The 17,872-nt window shown below is 44.8% G+C and overlaps 1 protein-coding gene across 3 annotated transcripts in view; it reads right to left on the bottom strand.

Annotated features, from left to right (window-relative positions):
• Positions 1-2,221: 2,221 nt before the first annotated feature.
• Positions 2,222-17,872, bottom strand: part of SCN10A (sodium voltage-gated channel alpha subunit 10) — a 90,685-nt gene continuing 75,034 nt past the window's right edge. For all 3 annotated transcript variants that reach the window (XM_032159135.1, XM_032159136.1, XM_032159137.1), the window contains 6 exons: positions 17,060-17,344; positions 15,734-15,787; positions 14,331-14,468; positions 12,124-12,228; positions 6,824-7,094; positions 2,222-3,435 (listed from right to left, as the gene is read on the bottom strand). In XM_032159135.1, coding sequence (XP_032015026.1) covers positions 2,222-3,435; positions 6,824-7,094; positions 12,124-12,228; positions 14,331-14,468; positions 15,734-15,787; positions 17,060-17,344 — 2,067 coding nt within the window. The remainder of the gene's footprint in view (positions 3,436-6,823; positions 7,095-12,123; positions 12,229-14,330; positions 14,469-15,733; positions 15,788-17,059; positions 17,345-17,872) is intronic.

Below are 17,872 nucleotides of genomic sequence, written 5' to 3'. Positions count from 1 at the left end.
ATTCTCCTCTCTGTGTGTCTCTGTTCAAATTCCCCTCATATTTTAACAACACCAGTCATTGGATTAGGGCTCACCTTCATCTGAATTTGTTTATATCTGCAAAGACCCTAATGTCAAATAAGGTCACAATCGCAGGTACTATTGGTTAGGACTTCAACATACCCTTTTAGGGAACATTATTCAACCCAAAGCATAATTCAACATAAATTTGAACATAAAGTTGAATTATGTTCCTATGCTTAGGGAGCATAATTCAACTGAAAGTAAGAATACTTTTGAGAATAGTATCATCTACTTTAATAGAACCAGTCTGATGGTTTGGCTCACTTAATTCTTTCACATATCATTGTAAAAATAAACCTGTGCCCAAACTCTTTGTCCACTTAGCTGTCTTATAAACACTTGGGCTAGTATCTCAGATGGCTTTTTCATCATCCACATAGGATTTAGATGTTGAGGAAGCTGCACAGTCAGTATCTGTGCTCCCGGGTTCAGTGGTACGAGAGAGGACGAGCTATTTGGTTGAACTCATCTTTTAGAATAAATCAGGCATTCAGAGAATAGCTGATTTGAGAAGGCTTGGGCTCTCTGCTATCCCATCATCATCTTATTAACCTGCATCTGTGGATGCTGCCAACTCCCAATAAGCATCTCGAAAGCCTCTTTGACTTCTGATGGGCTAATAGTGACAGAGAAGGGAGAGCAAGGCCTCAGCAAATCTGTATCCTTGAGGCATGTGAGATGTATCAGCCACTGTGCTTTGTAATTATACAAATGGAAAATCTTGTGAAATGATCAAATATATAGCCAATGAATTGGCTATATATTTGAATCTTTGTGATTGTGGCTGGGAATGGCCCAAGAGTTAATGGAAGATCATAATTGTCATTACAATCCCTATGTCCTATTTTGTCATAGGGAGTCTTTGCTTTCCTTCGTCTCAAAATCTGCAACATGCCTTTGGACTAAGTAAACTCTGACAATTCTTACTCCATTCAGTTCATATAATTAATCTTTTGGGGGCTTAACTCCTATTTTATCTCTTGTTCTTGGAGCAATGCCCATCATATAGTAGGTAATTAATAACATTTGCAGGATGAATGAAACTACTGGCCATACCTTTTATCTACTGGATCATCATTCTCATGATTATACTTCTTCTTCTGATTATACTAACTATGGAGTTCTAGACGCCGGGTAATGTAACAACTCTCCTCCTTAATGTCTGATTATGAGATGTAAACACACTCTGGAATGTATTCAAAAGCTGCCTCTTTAGCTACACCACAGAAAGGTCCAGCCATTTCGGCCTCAGAAAAGAGTGTTTTTCCCATATAAATGGGGCAGGCACCATTGAGTTCTACAACATGAGATGCGAAGGCTATAGAAAGCATTCATTTTCTTCCCTTCCCACCAATTTTACAAGTGAGGAAATTGAAGTTAAGAGGGGAAAGACTTTAGCCCTGGTCAGCCAGGCGATTGGTGGAAAAGTTAGGATTCCAATTGGCATTTCCAGATCCCAGGACAGTGCTCTTTCCTGCTCCACCCAGCCTCAATCTCAAACTGAAAAATATAAAGATCCCAGAAAGTGAGGGGTAAGTGACTCATGATACATGTCAGCATCACAGAAATAAGAGAAAAATAAAATGATGCTTTATGACATAACACTGGTGTGGATATACCTTTAAAAATATTAATTTTAATGGATATCTCAAAGGCTTTTCAAGACATAGGCCACAGGTGTTACCCTGGGTCAGAGCAGTTGTCCGACAGCTCTCACATGCAGTCATGCAAAATCCTAAATAACATTGCCAATCTCTATATGGTGCTTCACAGAGGACTACCTTGGACCTTCAGTAATGTTCTTGTTTTATATCTTTGGAAGTTCTGGTCCTGAGAAGTTTGTCTCAGTAAATATAATCTGATTACAATAAAAATAAAAGGACAAGGGATATTTTCTGGAGAGTAAGAGAACCCATGATCTGATATTGAAATTCAGAAGGGAAATCACAGTGGAAGTGCTCTTAGCTTCTGACTCCTTTTTGTGTATGACGACTTTTTCAAAGGTGGTTACCAGCTGCATTCCCTGCCCAGTTCTGACACTGTGATCAGTGGCATGCATTGGTGAGGCTGTAGCTGGGTGTGATCTGCAATGGGAAAGAGTTAACACAGAGCAGAAGGACACATCATAACTGAACATATCCAGGCTAGAGTGTTCTCACTAGGGCCCAGGGGCAGTCACCTCCATACTGGTGGCTTCATCTTCATTTTGTATTGAGCTAGATGTCCTCATGTTGACTCTATCACTAAGGCCTCTAGTGACACTCTCATAGGATGGTGGGAAAGATGTCGCAGATGCAGTTTCAGATTTGTCTGGGAGTACACAATTTTCATTTGCTGTGAATGCAACAAAACCTTCATCTGGGAGTGATGCAGCCTCCTCCTCAGCTCTGGGCACACATGGGGTGTTAGAGAGTGCCATGGAGCGGTGCAGCACGTAGCTCCGATAGGCCTTTTGAATGACAGTGGCTGAAATGTCTTCTTGCTTCCATCGGAGAGTGGTTGCTATTGGTTCATAGGATGATTTTGAAAGATTAGTTGCCATAAACTTCTCCTCCATATTTGCCTTCAGAGAATCCAACTCCCCGGATTCTCCTAGGACATTCTTGGTGAAAGCAAAAAGGATATCCAAGCAGTGGATCTTATCTCCAGGGACCAAAGGCAGGTCCATCTGGATCAGTATATTTCGATTGGGTTTTGGGATTCTCAGGGGACCAGAGAGAGTGTCTGCAAAATCCGAGAGAGCAGAAAAGGTAATAAACTGAGTGGCCTCTGGGTCAAACTTCTCCCAGGTCTCATAGAACATGTCAAAGTCGTCCTCACTCAGGGGCTCGGTGCTCTCCTCCGTGGCCACATTGAAGTTCTCCAGAATCACTGCGATGTACATGTTGACCACGATGAGGAAGGAGATGATGATGTAGGTGGTGAAGAAGATGATGCCTACGGCTGGGCTCCCACAGTCCCCTCTGGTGCCATTGCTGTTGGGCAGATTGGGGTCACAGTAGGGGGGCCCTGTGTTGAGGATGGGGCTGAGGAGGCCATCCCAGCCGGCCGACGTGGTGATCTGGAAGAGGCACAGCATGCTGTTGGCAAAGGTCTGGAAGTTGAACATGTCGTCGATGCCAGCCTCCCACCTCACATGGGGAAAGCTGGACATACCGAAGATGGAGTAGATGAACATGACAAGGAAGAGCAGCAGCCCGATGTTGAAGAGGGCAGGCAGGGACATCATGAGGGCAAAGAGCAGTGTGCGGATGCCCTTGGCCGCTCGGATCAGTCTGAGGATGCGGCCAATTCGGGCCAGGCGGATGACTCTGAAGAGCGTCGGGGAGAAGTAACTTTGAAGTGACTTAAGAATTGCAGAAAAAACGAGGCCTTTAAAAGAAGGAAGAAATCATCTAATCAGTATCTCCGGCCATGAGACCTGACAAAGTTGGCTGTGATGGCACTATGCTTTGCTTGGTATAGACTGCCACTTGGGCATCCATATTTGAGGACTCTGGGCCCTCAGAGCCTGGCATGGTAGGTAGCACAAAGTAGGGGCTCAGTAAATGCCCATTGCATAAGTCCTCTCTTCCTCATCAGTCTTACCCTTCCTACCATGTTATCTTTGCCTCCACCCAGAATATCCTCTTGGTCAACCTCCACAGTCAAAAACTTCATCTTCTGCAGCCAAGTTCAACTGCAAGTGACTGCAGTTTATTCCACAGGCCCACAGTCTTTGGCCTGTTTTTGCCTATGACACAGACCCTGCTCCTCCCTGATACTGTAGCCTTTGGGTCATGCCCTTGCCTCCACCCAGGTCCTGTGCTCTGTGAAGGCCAGGACCCTTTATGATTCCTCTCCCTACCTCCTACTGTGAAGATTGACTCTGTTTCTGGCACCCGGTCCCGTGGCTAATTGTACAGAGTCTGGTGTTAATTACAAGGGGGCCTGAGGATTTGGGCAACTGGCAGACAGCTAAAGCATAAGGGCTTTGAATGACCAGCTGTCTGCACAATGCCTTAATTTTTTTTTTTTTTTTGGTTCCAGCTGTTTTTGAACTTTATGTTAGGGCCTGGAGATAGGTTTTTTTGAGGGAGTCAGTTACTGCCCCCAACTCCAACTATGAACAAAGTTGGAAATATAAAGAATGTGTACGTCCCTCTATATGATGTCTAACTTGAAGATGTTTGAATTTTGGTCTTGGGGACCTGGGGAGCCCTATTTGTACCAAAGGCCTCCACCAAAGATGAGGCAAGGCCTTTAGGTAAGAGAAGGTTCAACATCTCACAGGAAAAATGGTGAGGGATGTAGCAGCAAGCTCTCGCTCCTTGCCGGGTTCCCTGGGCCCTCTCCCCTACTTGCCCTTTGTCGTTATGCACATGGGTCACAATATTGTGTTGGAAAGAGGAAGAAAGTAGAAGGGGACTTGGGAAATAATTATAATTTTGGATTATAAAATCTTTGTGGAAGACCTTCTGTGAAATTCCAGTTTAACTAGGACATGTTCCCATAGTGTAGGGTACATTATTTGTCTACATACTCTGGTAAAATTTTCTGCCAGACAACTGGTCTACAGCATATTTTAATTTGCTCCAGGATCTTATTTTAAGGGAGAATGAGTCCTTGTACTTGTAACAATTAGATACTCAATCACCTCTTGCTGGTGGGAAGGAAGAAAGGGAGGTAAGGAGAGAGGGCAGAAAGATTGATATGTGGGTTTTTCTGCTTATTTTCCAGCTCTATAAAGGATTCCTGCCCCAGAGGATGGTGCTACCCTCTAAGTCACAGGAACTGGTAGTTAAGATATCCCCATCATAGAACTAAGTACTTGGCTATGTTTTATTTCTATATTGCTGATACACAAACAAGCTCCCTTCTTTAAAACAAAATCAAAATAGCCTTTGGAATCTTTCATTTTGGAAGACAAACAAAACAAAACAAAAATGAAAACAACTAACCAACCAACCAACAAAAACTCCTATTATGCTAAGTGAGATAAGCCAGACACAGAAGGACAAAAATGACATGATTGCATTTGTATAAGGAATCTAAAATAGTCAAACTCATGGGAGCAGAGAATAGAATGGTGGTTTCCAGGAGCTGGGAGGAGGGGAAATTGGGGAGGTACTTGTCAAAGTGTACAAACTTTCAGTTATGTGACATGAATAAATCCTAGAGCTCTACTTATAGCATAGTGCCTATAGTTAACAATACTGTGTTGTCTACTTAAAAATTCACTGAGAGAATAAATCTTAAGTGTTCCTAGCACCCAATAAATAAATAAATAGGCAGGAGGAGATATTTGGAGGTTCTGGACATGTTTCTGGCATTGATGGTGGTGATGGTTTCATGGGTGTATACTTATCTCCAAACTCATAAAGTTGTGTACATTAAACATGTATAGTTTTTACATGTGGATCATACCTCAATAAAGTGTTAAAAAACAGAGCAGCAGTATCAAAATAAAACGAGAACAAAAACAAACTGAAATCCCCGGAAATACACGCAACCCAAGGCTGTGCTTCAGCACCAAGGTGGGGAGGTTGATGAAATGCTGCTAAGTTGTATTTAGATACTCTCAGCTCTTGGTAGTAAATCAGTGGGAAATTAAATCTACAGCTACGCCCTGACATGAAAAGTAAGCAGGTCAGGATATAACCAATCAAGATACATTTATAATGCCAGGTGAAGCTGGTGAGCTGTGATTTGGCCTTCATAGGGTCAAACTTCAGCTAACCCATAAGCCCAGGGACAGTCTGCACAGATACTGACTGTGCAGCTTCTTCAACATCTAAATCCCATGTGGATGATGAAAAAGCCATCTGAGATACTAGCCCAAGTGTTTATAAGACAGCTAAGTGGACAAAGAGTTTGGGCACAGCCTGTTGGTGACAGGCTGCAAGTTCATTAGAAAATTGGAGCCTGTCCTAAATTCAGCTTCAACACTTGGAAACTCTGTGACCCTGCATAATATTCTTGATCTTTGAGTCTCAATTTTAAATGTATAAAATGAGGATAATAATACCTGCTTAACAGGGCTGCTGTGAACATTCATGGAGCCCAGCTCAGTGCTCAGAACTTAGGAAGTATTCAATCATGGCAGCTCCATTTCCCCATGTTAGCCTCTAACTCTAGTAATTTTCTCTGAACACCATTGGGCCCAAAATACTGGGCCTGTCATTCAACAACACCCAGACTGGGCCTTAACTGTATTAAGTTCTTGGCATTGATATCTTGACTTTTCTATCACTCATGTTCCCTAATAGAACAGTTGTGTAGAGATTTAATTCCAGACGCTAGACTTGAGAATCTCCTTTGAACAATCTCCTCCCAGTCTTTCCTCACTTTGATGGCAATCCATCTCCTTTTCCAGAACATATTTTAAGACTCACCTCACATTACGCCACCCGCCCACTGCTTTCAAGACCATAAAAGTAAGGTCTGCTGGAGACTCCACCATCTTACAGTCTGAAGTTCTCAGGAGGCGTGATTATTCCCTTTCAGCCCCTGAGGTTCTAGCCATGGGCTGTGCACACAGTAGGCACCTGAAAACACTTCATGTGAGCATGGAGAAGGCCAATAGAACCTCTTCATTTCACTGAGAGAGCAGCCCAAGGCATTTAAAACTTGCTACTCTTGGAAAGCTGCAAATACAGGGTTCTTCTAAAATAAACATGTATTTCAAAAAGTTGGTTGGTTATTTCCTTGGTTTTAGAAGAGTATCCCAAAGACCCCCAAGCAGAGGTGGGGCTTCCCCACCACGTGGCTGCCCACTTACTCGCAATGGAGAGAACCACGACAATGAAGTCAAACACATTCCAGCCATTGGTGAAGTAGTACTGCCTCAAAGCGAACATCTTCATGACGCATTCGCCTGTGAAGACGGCCACAAAGAACTGGTTGATTTTGCCCAGAATTTTCGTCTTTTCTTCACTCTGGTCATCAGTCTCCACCATCATGGTGATCATGTTGAGGCAGATGAGGACCATGATGGTGATGTCAAAAGCTTGTCTGGTCACGATGTCAAAGACAAAACCCTGGAACTTGTTCTGAGAAAACAAGAGATAGTGGCATCAGGGCCTTTGTGCCAACACAAACCAGGCAACTGTGTTATCCATAGATGAGTTTTGTCTCCACCACACTGCACATCCGAACAGAAGCCAAATACTAGCCTTACCTCTTCCAAAATTTCACTTTTAGTTGACTCTACCTCATTGCCCCAGTTCAAGTCCTTAATACCTCTCCTGGCCCTTTGAAGTCACCAGGCCCTTCCTTTGTCCTGGTCTGTGCCCTTGCCTCTATTTGCAATGCCCTCCCAGTCTCCTCTCTTGGCTGTCTAAATTCCAACAGTCTTGAGTAATCCATCTCTTTTAAGCTCCACTTACTGCATGGAGCATCCCTTAGTCACGTGACACCACACTGTCCTGTCCCTTTGGGGCTCCCACTTTTCAGTCAGCCTCGAGTTCTAGCATTTCGTATATGCGTCTCTTCTTCTCTACTAGACAATGAGCTGTTCGAGGACAAGGGCTATACCTTCCTTAACTTTGTTTCCCTGTAGTGCCCTGCACATTGCAAGAGTTCAAGAGCTGTTTGAAATATTAATCTGAGCTACTTTGCTGAGAGTAAAGTCAAGTGCAAAGGGGAAACTTATTCTTGGAAATGTTCCCTCTGTTCCTGGTGCTGTGCAAATGCCTAAGCAAATGCAGGTATAGGGCATGGGGTCAAATCTTGGTTGTTTGCATCTTGGAAGGAGGCAGAGTGGCCTGGACAACCAAGAGATCATTTATATCTGGTTATTTCTATGGTGTCTTTAAAAAGCTCCTAGTGTGATCCTCTCTTCTTTTAGTGCTGTGAACATCTTACTGCTCTGTGAGTCCTTGATCCCAGCCCCATTCCCCACGCTTTGACCTTCTCCCAAAACTTCTCCTGACCTCTATGGAGCTCACCTGCCTTGATCTGCATATATCTCCCCCTATTTAAAGGCTGCCATTCTCCCCTACCCCATGTATCTCAGGGGTCAGGCCTGGGGTTCTCCTTGTTCACCACTGACCCTTCCACACCATTGCTCTTCCTGTGTCTTGTAAAACCCCTTCTTGCTTTGAAGCTTTGCCACCTAGCTTTGTCACCTCTTCATTACTGCTGCTTGCCAACCTCTTGGTCCCTCTGCCCCATTACTGATGGGTGAGGCTTTTGGCCACATTTGCCCACTCTTGGCTATTATCCTAGGCAAAATTAATGTCCATGTGCATTACTCTTTGTCTCTTGGTTTATTGCACAAATCTCTAATGACTTAGTTTCTCTTAACTTAAAGCAGAATCTTTCAGAAACTTACATCTCCTTCCAGCTACCATCTTAGATCTCTTCCCACCTTCAAAGCAAAATTTCTTGAAAGAGTTGTGTACAATCAGTGCCCCTCATTCACTCCTTAGCCCACATCAACAGAGCTTTTGCCTCTATCCTGATAGAGATGGTTCTCACTAAGATCATGAATGACTTCCCATAATATTAGATCCAAGGACACTTGTCTGATATTGCCTAGTACCCCCTCTGCCTTGAAATGTTGCTTTCTTGGTCTCCACCATGCCTTACATTTCTGCTTCTTTTCTTGCCATTTGTGATGCTCTTTTATAGTCTCCTTTACCCAACTTTTAGACATCAGAGTTCTTCGAGGCTCAGTCTTGAGCATCCTTTGCTCTTCACCCCATTTTTTCTCCCTTGACAATTTCTCCAGCCAGGAATTAATGTATATGTGCAACTTTTGGCCAACTGTTTGCCTCTGTCACTGGACTGTAATCTCCGTAAGAGTAGGAAATTTGTCTATCTTGCTCACTACTCTAACCCTGGTGTCTGCGTAGTGCCTGGCTGCAATAGATGCTCCGCAAATTGGTAAATGAATGGAACACAGAATGGGCAGTTCTGAGTTAACCATAGCTCAAATGAAAATTTAAAGTCACCGTTTATTTGACCAAATTCAATTCTGTACCAAGGGTACATACTGAATGTATGGGATGTGCAGGCCTCTGCATGAGTGGCTATGAGGGAGGAAGACAAGAACCTGTCTGATCCCTGCCAGGGAGCCCATAGGAGCTGCACAGCAGGCAGAGGGGGAAGTGCTGCGATGAGGCTGATCCTTGCCTTCTGCTTCATGGTGGGGATGGGTTGCTACCCTGTTGGGTTAGAGCAAAGAATCAGACCCAAGTGGCCTTTGCTCAGGGCAGAACTGCTGGCTCACATCTTTCCTAGGGCGGGAGGGGGATTGCTGAGCCACTAATCCCTTCCATTTCATCACTGAAAATGGTGAAAGAATACAGGCCCATTCATGGTCACATGACTTCTAATTAAACAGAGCAGGCAGCAGCATCGCTAAGTGGCTGGGTGTGAAGTTTGCCCTGGATATTCTGACTTTAGGGAATGGAGTAGCTTGCTAGCTGCTCTTGGATTAGCCCATGGTCAGGGATCATACCTTTGCAACCCTTGGTGCTCTCAGAGACGATGTAGTGGGTGATTGATGATGTGATATTCTCTAGAGCCTATTATATTTTTATAAAGTGGAATGAGAGCTGCTTTTATTGATTTCTGTAGTAGGGAATGTTAAAGAATAAAATTTCCCAGTCTTGTGGAATCCTTAGCCTTTCCTATGGAAGAAACAAGATTTAGAGCCTGAGCATCATCAGAGGTGATAGGAGGTGTGTGTGGCTCCTATGTGGTCCCAGGTAAGCTCTGTCATGAAATGGCACCCATGCACTGATGGGGCAGAAATCCTGTGTCTGCTTTGCTGGTATGACCAGCTTGCCCTTTGGGGCTTCTAAGGGGAGAAGGTGGACATTCCAGGGCCAATAATCTGGCCAAAAGCAAGCTGGGCCTGGGAAGAAGGGTTTTAGTTGGGAGTGGGAATTTCCTTTGTCCTTGGATTTCTTTCTTGGTTCTAGACTTTGAAGAGGGAAGATGATCAGGCTTGTGCCACTGGGCATGTGGGTGTCAAAGATGTTGCCTGCCATATGGATGCTGGTCAGGAGCTAGGATGGTCCAAGACTTCTGGGTCCTGGAGAGCAGCCATCTGCAATTGCTGCTTGGACTCTGCTTTGTGCTGATTTCTCTGTTGGCATCCCTGTGACTTCAAAGTTTTGTTTAAATGTTCTAGCCTTGCCTCAGCTATGCAAAATTAGGGAACAAAGGAAAGAATTACTACCCCACTCTTCTTCCATTCAAAGGATGGAGAATCTCAGGAACAGAATTGGTTATGAGGTTTCACTCTCCCCTGACATGTGGAGGTCTCCCCCAGTGCCATCCTCGGAGGATCTTGGTTGCAGCTTAATTAGGAGAAATGGTGATTTTGTTGCAGGTCTTCCTGCCTGACCATCAACTCTGTCTCCCACTCCTATTTACTGCCTGGAATTTCAATATTAGGGTCATGCCTTTGTAGGTAGATGCCCTCTCCAGGGTCCCTTTTTGAAATATGATTTACCTTGTCCTAAGAATGTTGTCTTCCTTGAGGGGAGGAAGCTTTCTTTGGCAGCCTATGGGGTTGGGTGATGAGAGGGAAGAAGCTGGGATGTCAAAGAGAGATTGAGTAGTATGTGGGGAAAGGTGCCAAAAACTTTCATGATTTTGCCAGGGGTTGTCCCTAGCATACACCTCCTTGGCATCTGGTTCAAATGTGGATTCAACCTTACTCCAGCCACAAGTAAAGGCCAATGTGGACTCAGCTGTTTGCTTCTCATTAAGTCTTAGGGTCCTCCTCTCATTACCCATGACTTGAATGTGGTTGGGACTCAGCCTTTCACCTAATTTTAATTTTGAGCCTGCTCCTCTCCATTGAACTTGTTGATGGAGGGATACTCAATGAGCCGAAGGACTTTTGCTCAGGCTCACTCAAATCCAGTTATCTTGATCGTATGCGTGACTTAGGAAAAAAGCTCTGCCCTTAGAGAGGTCTGAACCTTCTATCACTCCCCACTCCCCATTGTAATACTTCTTATCAGAATCGAGACTAGTAATAAATTCATGACCACTATTTCAAAATAAAGTGTCAAAAGTCATCACTTTTTTTCTCTTGTAAATGTTTTTCACTTTATTCTGACAAAGTTTGCAGTAAATTATGCAAATCCTATACCTTGATTTAAAAAATCTAATACCTTGGCTAAGGGAAAGGCTTGTTCCTTTGTTAAAGGTCCTTTGGACCTTGCCCTTGTGTGGGGAAGGGCTAATGAAATTGTGCCACCAGCAATACCTGCGATTTTCTTCACTAATGCTGCATCTTAGCCACAGAAAGTTTATGTAAAGGGACACAGGGCCAATTCCATTCACTGAAGTGGATGGCTTGGAAATTCTTTGAAGAGGATCAACAATAATTTCTGACACATCAACATCTTCACCCCTAAACCTGTTCATCCCTTCCCAAAAAAGTGCTATCTTAGGGCCTCTCAGAGGCTTGATGTTTTCTATCTTCTGGCAGAAGGCTGAGAAGAACTTAGGTGATATCATGTGTGGTATGGGTAATGCATTTAATGGAGGAACAGAAAGCCATGTCTCTTGAGATCTTTACAAAAAAAGGAGTGAAACTAGAGTCTGGCCCTAATTTTTGCCCAATCTTCAAACTCGAGTGGGATAACTTTTGATTCCTATTGGGTCATTTGACCATGACCATGACTGCATCTGGGATCCTGGCAGGGGAGTTGGGTTGTGGTCATTTCCTCTCTATACCTGTAGGCGTGGGGTAGAATATAGGGTGATACTGGAGATCCACTGCCACCTAGACCATGATACATAACCACACAAGTTTAATGCCTGGGTTCTAACTACCCTTACTGTCACTTAGCTTAATCTGCCTCCAATCCTGTGCTTGAACTCTAAAACTGTTGGAGAAACTCAGTGCTTCCCCGAACAGACTCATTTCAAATAGCCGTAAAAGGTATGTTTACTCCAGAAGACCAGAGTTGCTTCTTTTGAACTTCTCATTCCTTGGGCCTAGGAACCCTCATCACCCTCATCCTAACGTCAACCCAGATCTTCTCTTCCATAAACAGCACTCCCTCAGGCCCCTGCCTGGCTGTGCTAGAGTAAACCTCTGGGGCTCACCAGGGGCCGTGGGATGGGCTTCTGGGGCTTCTTGGAGCCCAACTTCTTCATGGCATTGTAGTACTTCTTCTGCTCCTCTGTCATGAAGATGTCCTGGCCCCCTAAGTGCAGAGAGGGCCACACTGTTACTAAAGCAAGAGGAACTCCCCACAGATACCAAAATCAGAACTGGCAGGAGAGAAAGGATCATATCAACCTTCTCCCCTCCTCTGCAGATAGACACACCAAGCCCAGCATCAAGGAGTGTCTTGCCACAACCAGTGTCAGGACGGGGGGACTGAGTTCCATTGCTGACTCCCTGCCTGGGTCTCTAAAGCAAAGCCAGTTTCTGTTCTCCAGGGATCCAGAGATGCTGGATAGAGGGTGGGGAGGGTTAGGAAACAGGACTCAAGGAGAAGGTACATGTTGGTTCAAATCTGAGCCTTGGATCTAGCCTGTTCATTCCAGTAAAATTCTTTGGGCTTCTAGAGTCACAGTCTCTCCGAGGGGGCAAGAGATTTCTTGAGGACCTTGAAGCAAAGACTCTGGGACGGACAGAAGCCCTCAAATCTTTTCTGGAGAGGAGGAGATGAGGACAATTACTGCCTTATCCTTGGGTCCTTGGTCTCAGAGGGACCTCTGGTTCTCTTGAGGCCCTGCCAATCACACTGCCCTCTGCTGTTACAGTGCCAGAAACTGCACCACCAAAGATGTCTTCCTCTCTTAGGATTGGGTATTAGTTTTTCTTCAGGGGCTATTTGGATTTTCTTCATTCAAGCTCTCACCTTTAACTTGCTGACATAATTTGAAAGCCACCTATTTTAATAACATGCTTATGTAAGTTAGTCCCTGCAAATGCTGGGAAAGTGGGCTGAGATCTGTGGAATTTGAAAGGAGATCTGAGAAGATCTGTGGACACAAAGGGCTTCCTGGGAGGACCTCTTTATGGGGGGAGAGAAGGAAAGGGCAAGGGCAGTGGTTAGGTGAGCTCCAGGTGAGGTCATGCTGAGAACTCTGACCAAGGATTCAGTAGATGCAGCTTCTCAGTGACCCCAGCCTGGTCACTGGCTCATCTCCCTCCGTTACCTAATATCTCCCTCTGTAATCTGTTTCTTGACCTCAGTTTTCTCATCTGTAAAATGAGAGAAATGATTGCTTCAATAATCTCAAACCTCCCTAGGGTACTAATCACACTGATCAGCACTGTCTTGTCCCAGTCCTATCCTATCCTCTTCTTATGCCCAGAACCCTGGGCAAGGATTTCCTGTAAGTGGGATGCCTGCCCTACTAGGTATATATTTTAAATTGTTAATAGCAACAGCATCTGGTGCTCTTGAGGCCCTGCCAGTCACACTGCCCTCTGCTGTTACAGTGCCAGAAACTTCACCACCAAAGCTGTCTTATGCTCAGTGATCTTTGTTCAGGGTTTTGTTTACCCCTCACCACAATCCAGAAAGTAGGTATTATTAGCCCCATTGAATGAATGAGAAAACTGAGACTCAGAGAGGTTTAAAATATTGCCAGCATGAGCCATCCACAAGTAGTTGAGTCAGGAATGCAAACCCAGGTTTGCATGTACTCTGTGACTTATGCATGTAACCTCTTTTCTCTCGGGATCTCAGTTACGCAAATCTAGAACAGCGCCTATCTACCTCAGGGGTATGGAGGGCATTAAATGAAAGGATAATAGGAAAGTACTTTATACCTTTATTGCCCTGACATTTGCTTATAAACATGAGAGGTTATCTGGGATTTGATTCCTATCAATCAGAGTTGGCACCCTTGGAGGCACAAGCCTTCCTCCCCATCCCAAGGAGGGTTGGGATTCTGCCAGTGCTGGGCCATGGCCTTTCCTGAGGTGCCCTGACTCAGTCCTCTGTGGGGATCATATCCCCCAACAGGTCAGCAAGTTCTGGATCCCTTTCTTTCCCTGCTTGTATTCTCCCAGGGTTCACTTGGAACACATCTAACACACCTGGTTCCAGTTGGGAAGCCCAAGATGCCTTAGGAATGTGAACCCTGAGTGAGGGTGTTAGGGGGGCATTGCTGACAGAGAGAAATGCAACTCTTCTAGCAACAGCAATCACAGGGTAAGGGTTAGCAATGACATTAAAGTGATGGGCTATGAGTAGTGTTGGCTTTTGTTAGGAGGACAGAGCTGGCCAGGGAACAGGAAATATAAGGCTTACCACTACAGCAGAAACCAGAAACACCTGAGCCCCACTTATCTTTTTTTTCTGTTGATTGAAGTTGTCAATTATGACCCCAACAAAGAGATTCAGTGTGAAGAAGCCTCCGAAAATGATGAAGATGACAAAGTACAAATACATGTACACGTTGTCCTCCCACTTGGGTTGCATGTTGACCTGTGACCAGACAAGGGAGAGTGGGAAGGAGGGTGGGTGTCTTAGTTCAGGTTCACTCTGAAAGCCAAGCCTAAGACATGGACCTGGGTGCAGGTGATTTATCTGGGAGGTGATCCAAGGAAGCAGGAATGAGGGAGTGGGGGCAAATAAGCAGGAGTGGGGGAGAATAAGCGGGAATGGGAGAAGAGCCTGTGAAGAGGATGTTGTTAAGCAGGGCATCATTGTGGGCAACTGGAGTGCAATCCTATTGGGGTCCTCTGAGTAACTGTGTAGAGCACATGAAGGATTGTATCACCAAGGGACAGGGAAGCTGGAGTATTTATCCTCAGACTCCCAAAACTTATTGGTAAGGGTTGCCGCTAGGGGCATTAAATCCCTAGTCCTTGGGGGAGAAGTTGCTGAACAAGCTCCTAAGCCCTGAAGTCTTTACACAGAGAATCAGAAGTGCAGCCTGCAGGTGAAATCAGAAGTGGGCTAAGGGAAGAGGTGGCAGGGAATTGACAGTGCCTGCCACAGCAGGAAGGGGTCATTCCCCAATAGTGTCTCCCCAGCCAGGCTTTTTCTTTTTTTTCGTTTTCTTTTTTTTTTTTTTTTTTTTTGAGATTGAGCCTCGATCTCTCGCCCAAGCTGGAGTGCAGTGACGCAATCTCAGCTCACTGCAACTTCTGCCTCCCGGGTTCAAGAGATTCTCCTGCTTCAGCCTCCTGAGCAGCTGGGACTACAGGCACAAGCCACCATGCCTGGCTAATTTCTTTCATATTTTAGTAGAGACGGGGTTTCACCGTGTTGCCCAGGCTGGTCTCCTGAGCTCAGGCAATCTGCCCACCTCGGCCTCCCAAAGTGCTAGGATCACAGGCATGAGCCACTGCACCTGGCCCAGCCTGGGTTTTATGATAGTTCCTGAGATTCTACCTCATTCCTCCCGATGCCCCTTGATTTAGCCACTACCCTTGCTTTGCTGCCACCCTTGTCCAGGGAGTGACTCACATGAACTGTCTCTTAGAGGTTATCTGATGCTTTCCTCAATGGTGAACAGAGGAAAACCTCGAGAAGCCTGGGGAGTGTAGATGAAAGGGGGATAGGCTCGGTGGCTGAAACACCCAACAGAGAGCCAGCTGGACACTGCTGCAAGGAGGGACAGTGTGAGGTTGCTGGGTGATCGCCTCTTCCAGTACCAGGGTCATCGTCATTTCATTTCAAATGCAGACTGATATGGGTAGGATGCACAGAGGGGAAGGCTGTAGGGACAGTGGGTTGAGACTCACCTCCCGGGAATCAACAGCTGCATACATAATGTCCATCCAGCCTTTAAAGGTTGCCTGGAGACAAGGAGCAGAGGCCACTCAGTGTCTGCCCATCCATCTACACTAGACCCTTCCCAAGCCATGGTGGCCCAGTTAGAGAGGGGAGAGTCCTGAGTTGGAAAGGGCTTGTGCAGAAAGAATGAAAGGAAAGGTTCCCTTGGGTTACTTGACTAATCTCATATGATGATTTAAAGTAATCCCACACGTGACTGTTTAAGAATAAAGTAGCATTAAAGACACAGAGACTTTCAGAATGTAGTATGGACTGAAGACTGAGTGTCTAGATGTCTGGCTCTAGTGCCAACTGCTACAAGGCTGCTCTGTGCACTTGCCTAAGGTTTCCCCTCTCAGGGCTGCCATTTTCTCAGCCACTTTCCCACCTTACGCACATGATGTAAGAACGGTATATCTTCCAGATGGAGAAGTTGAGAATAGAAGACCTCCATGTTCCTGCCTTCAGTTTTAGCATTCTTGAGGTCTAGAAACTGGATATGCCTTCCAGCATGTTCAGAGCATGCAAGACATCTTAGGTCTTACACTCCTAGGCCTGTGTAAAGCACTTGATTTGCTGTTTTAATTCACTTATTAGTCTGTTTCTCTCATACAGCATCAGTGTCCAAGGCCAGTTCTGACTGTATCTCCCAGGGCTGAGTAGTACCATGCCTGGCATACCAGAGCTACTCAGAGATTATTTGTTGAATAAATGCAAGAACCAATGGTGGAATGTAGACACTCAAGAGTAACTGCATGACAAGTGTATAAGTAATTGTATTAACACTTGAAAGAACAGAGGACTGAATGAACAGGTGGATGAAGGCAAGAAATGAGTGATTGAATGTTGAATGGATGATGAAAGAAAGACAGGGTGAATGTGTTTGACTGTCATTATCACCAACATTATATATCATTACAATAGACCTAGTTAGACATAATTTATTACCATTTAGGAAATGATGTGAAGTTGAAGACTGAACATGTGGCTATGCCTTGTCTATTTTGTACAGGTTCTGTGTTTTAACTCACCACCTGATAACAATCCCATGGCAGGCCCATCCCTTTATACTATTCTACTGGCCAACACTTGTGTAATTGCACCACTGTGATATCATATTCACTAGGAAGGCCCTCTAGCCTCATGGTGTAGTCTGTAGGAAGAGAGAATGACCTCACTTCACTCTGAGGGCTACTCCTTGCAAAGTCCCCACATAGTATCTTCTGGGAACCCAGACTCTCCATTTTATTGAGCAGTCAAAGCAAGAGATATGGTTGATCTCATGGTTGACTCACCACCTGCAGAAGTGCAAGGTAACCCATTGCAACATTATCAAAGTTGACTTTCACATTGACCCAGAAGAAGCTGCCGGTGGAGTTTTGAATCTTGCAGTCAGACTTGTTATTCACAATCGACAAAGGTACAAGAGAAAACTCTCCATCGGTATGGTTGATGCATCTCCAAAACTTCCCTGCGAAGAGGTTCACGCCCATGATGCTGAAGATGAGCCAGAAGATGAGGCAGACGAGGAGGACGTTCATGATGGATGGGATGGCGCCCACCAGGGCATCCACCACCACCTGGTGGGAGATAGAGAAAGACCTGGAACCCCCCAATACCCCACCCCCTCTGCTGGATTCTATCTCTTTCTATACTCATTTAGGCTGCTTCATGAGCCAGTGGCCTTTGGAAGCAGCAAGATAAGTGGGTTAATTAGTGCAATAATTCAGACTCAGAAGACTGAGAGACACTGGGCAGCTGAAGATGGATTTAGACCTTCTTCCCTTAACCTCATTCAGGGTGGGTTGCAGTGAGAAGATGGATGAGTTTACAAGCATACTGCACTCATTTAGAAGCGTGAGTGTGTCTATTGTACTTGCACATACAGACTTCTAGAACCTTGACTTATTCTCCTTAAATACCATGCATAAAACACAAACACAATTTAAATACAATTTAAAATATGCTTTGGTCAAGAACTAGTGAAAACCTAAATCCATATTCACAAAATAGCTCATTTGTAAATAAGCAAATGAGACTCTATTAGATACAAAATAAAATAAATTTCAAACTATTTCAATCTTCAGGTCTTAGTGTTTGCAAAGGTA

This window comes from Hylobates moloch, unplaced genomic scaffold (genome assembly GCF_009828535.3).
Source record: "Hylobates moloch isolate HMO894 unplaced genomic scaffold, HMol_V3 SCAFFOLD_8, whole genome shotgun sequence".
In the NCBI taxonomy this organism is placed as follows: Eukaryota; Metazoa; Chordata; class Mammalia; order Primates; family Hylobatidae; genus Hylobates; species Hylobates moloch.
The sequence above is the reverse complement of the archived record's forward strand: the minus strand, read 5'-3'. Positions and strand labels throughout refer to the sequence as shown.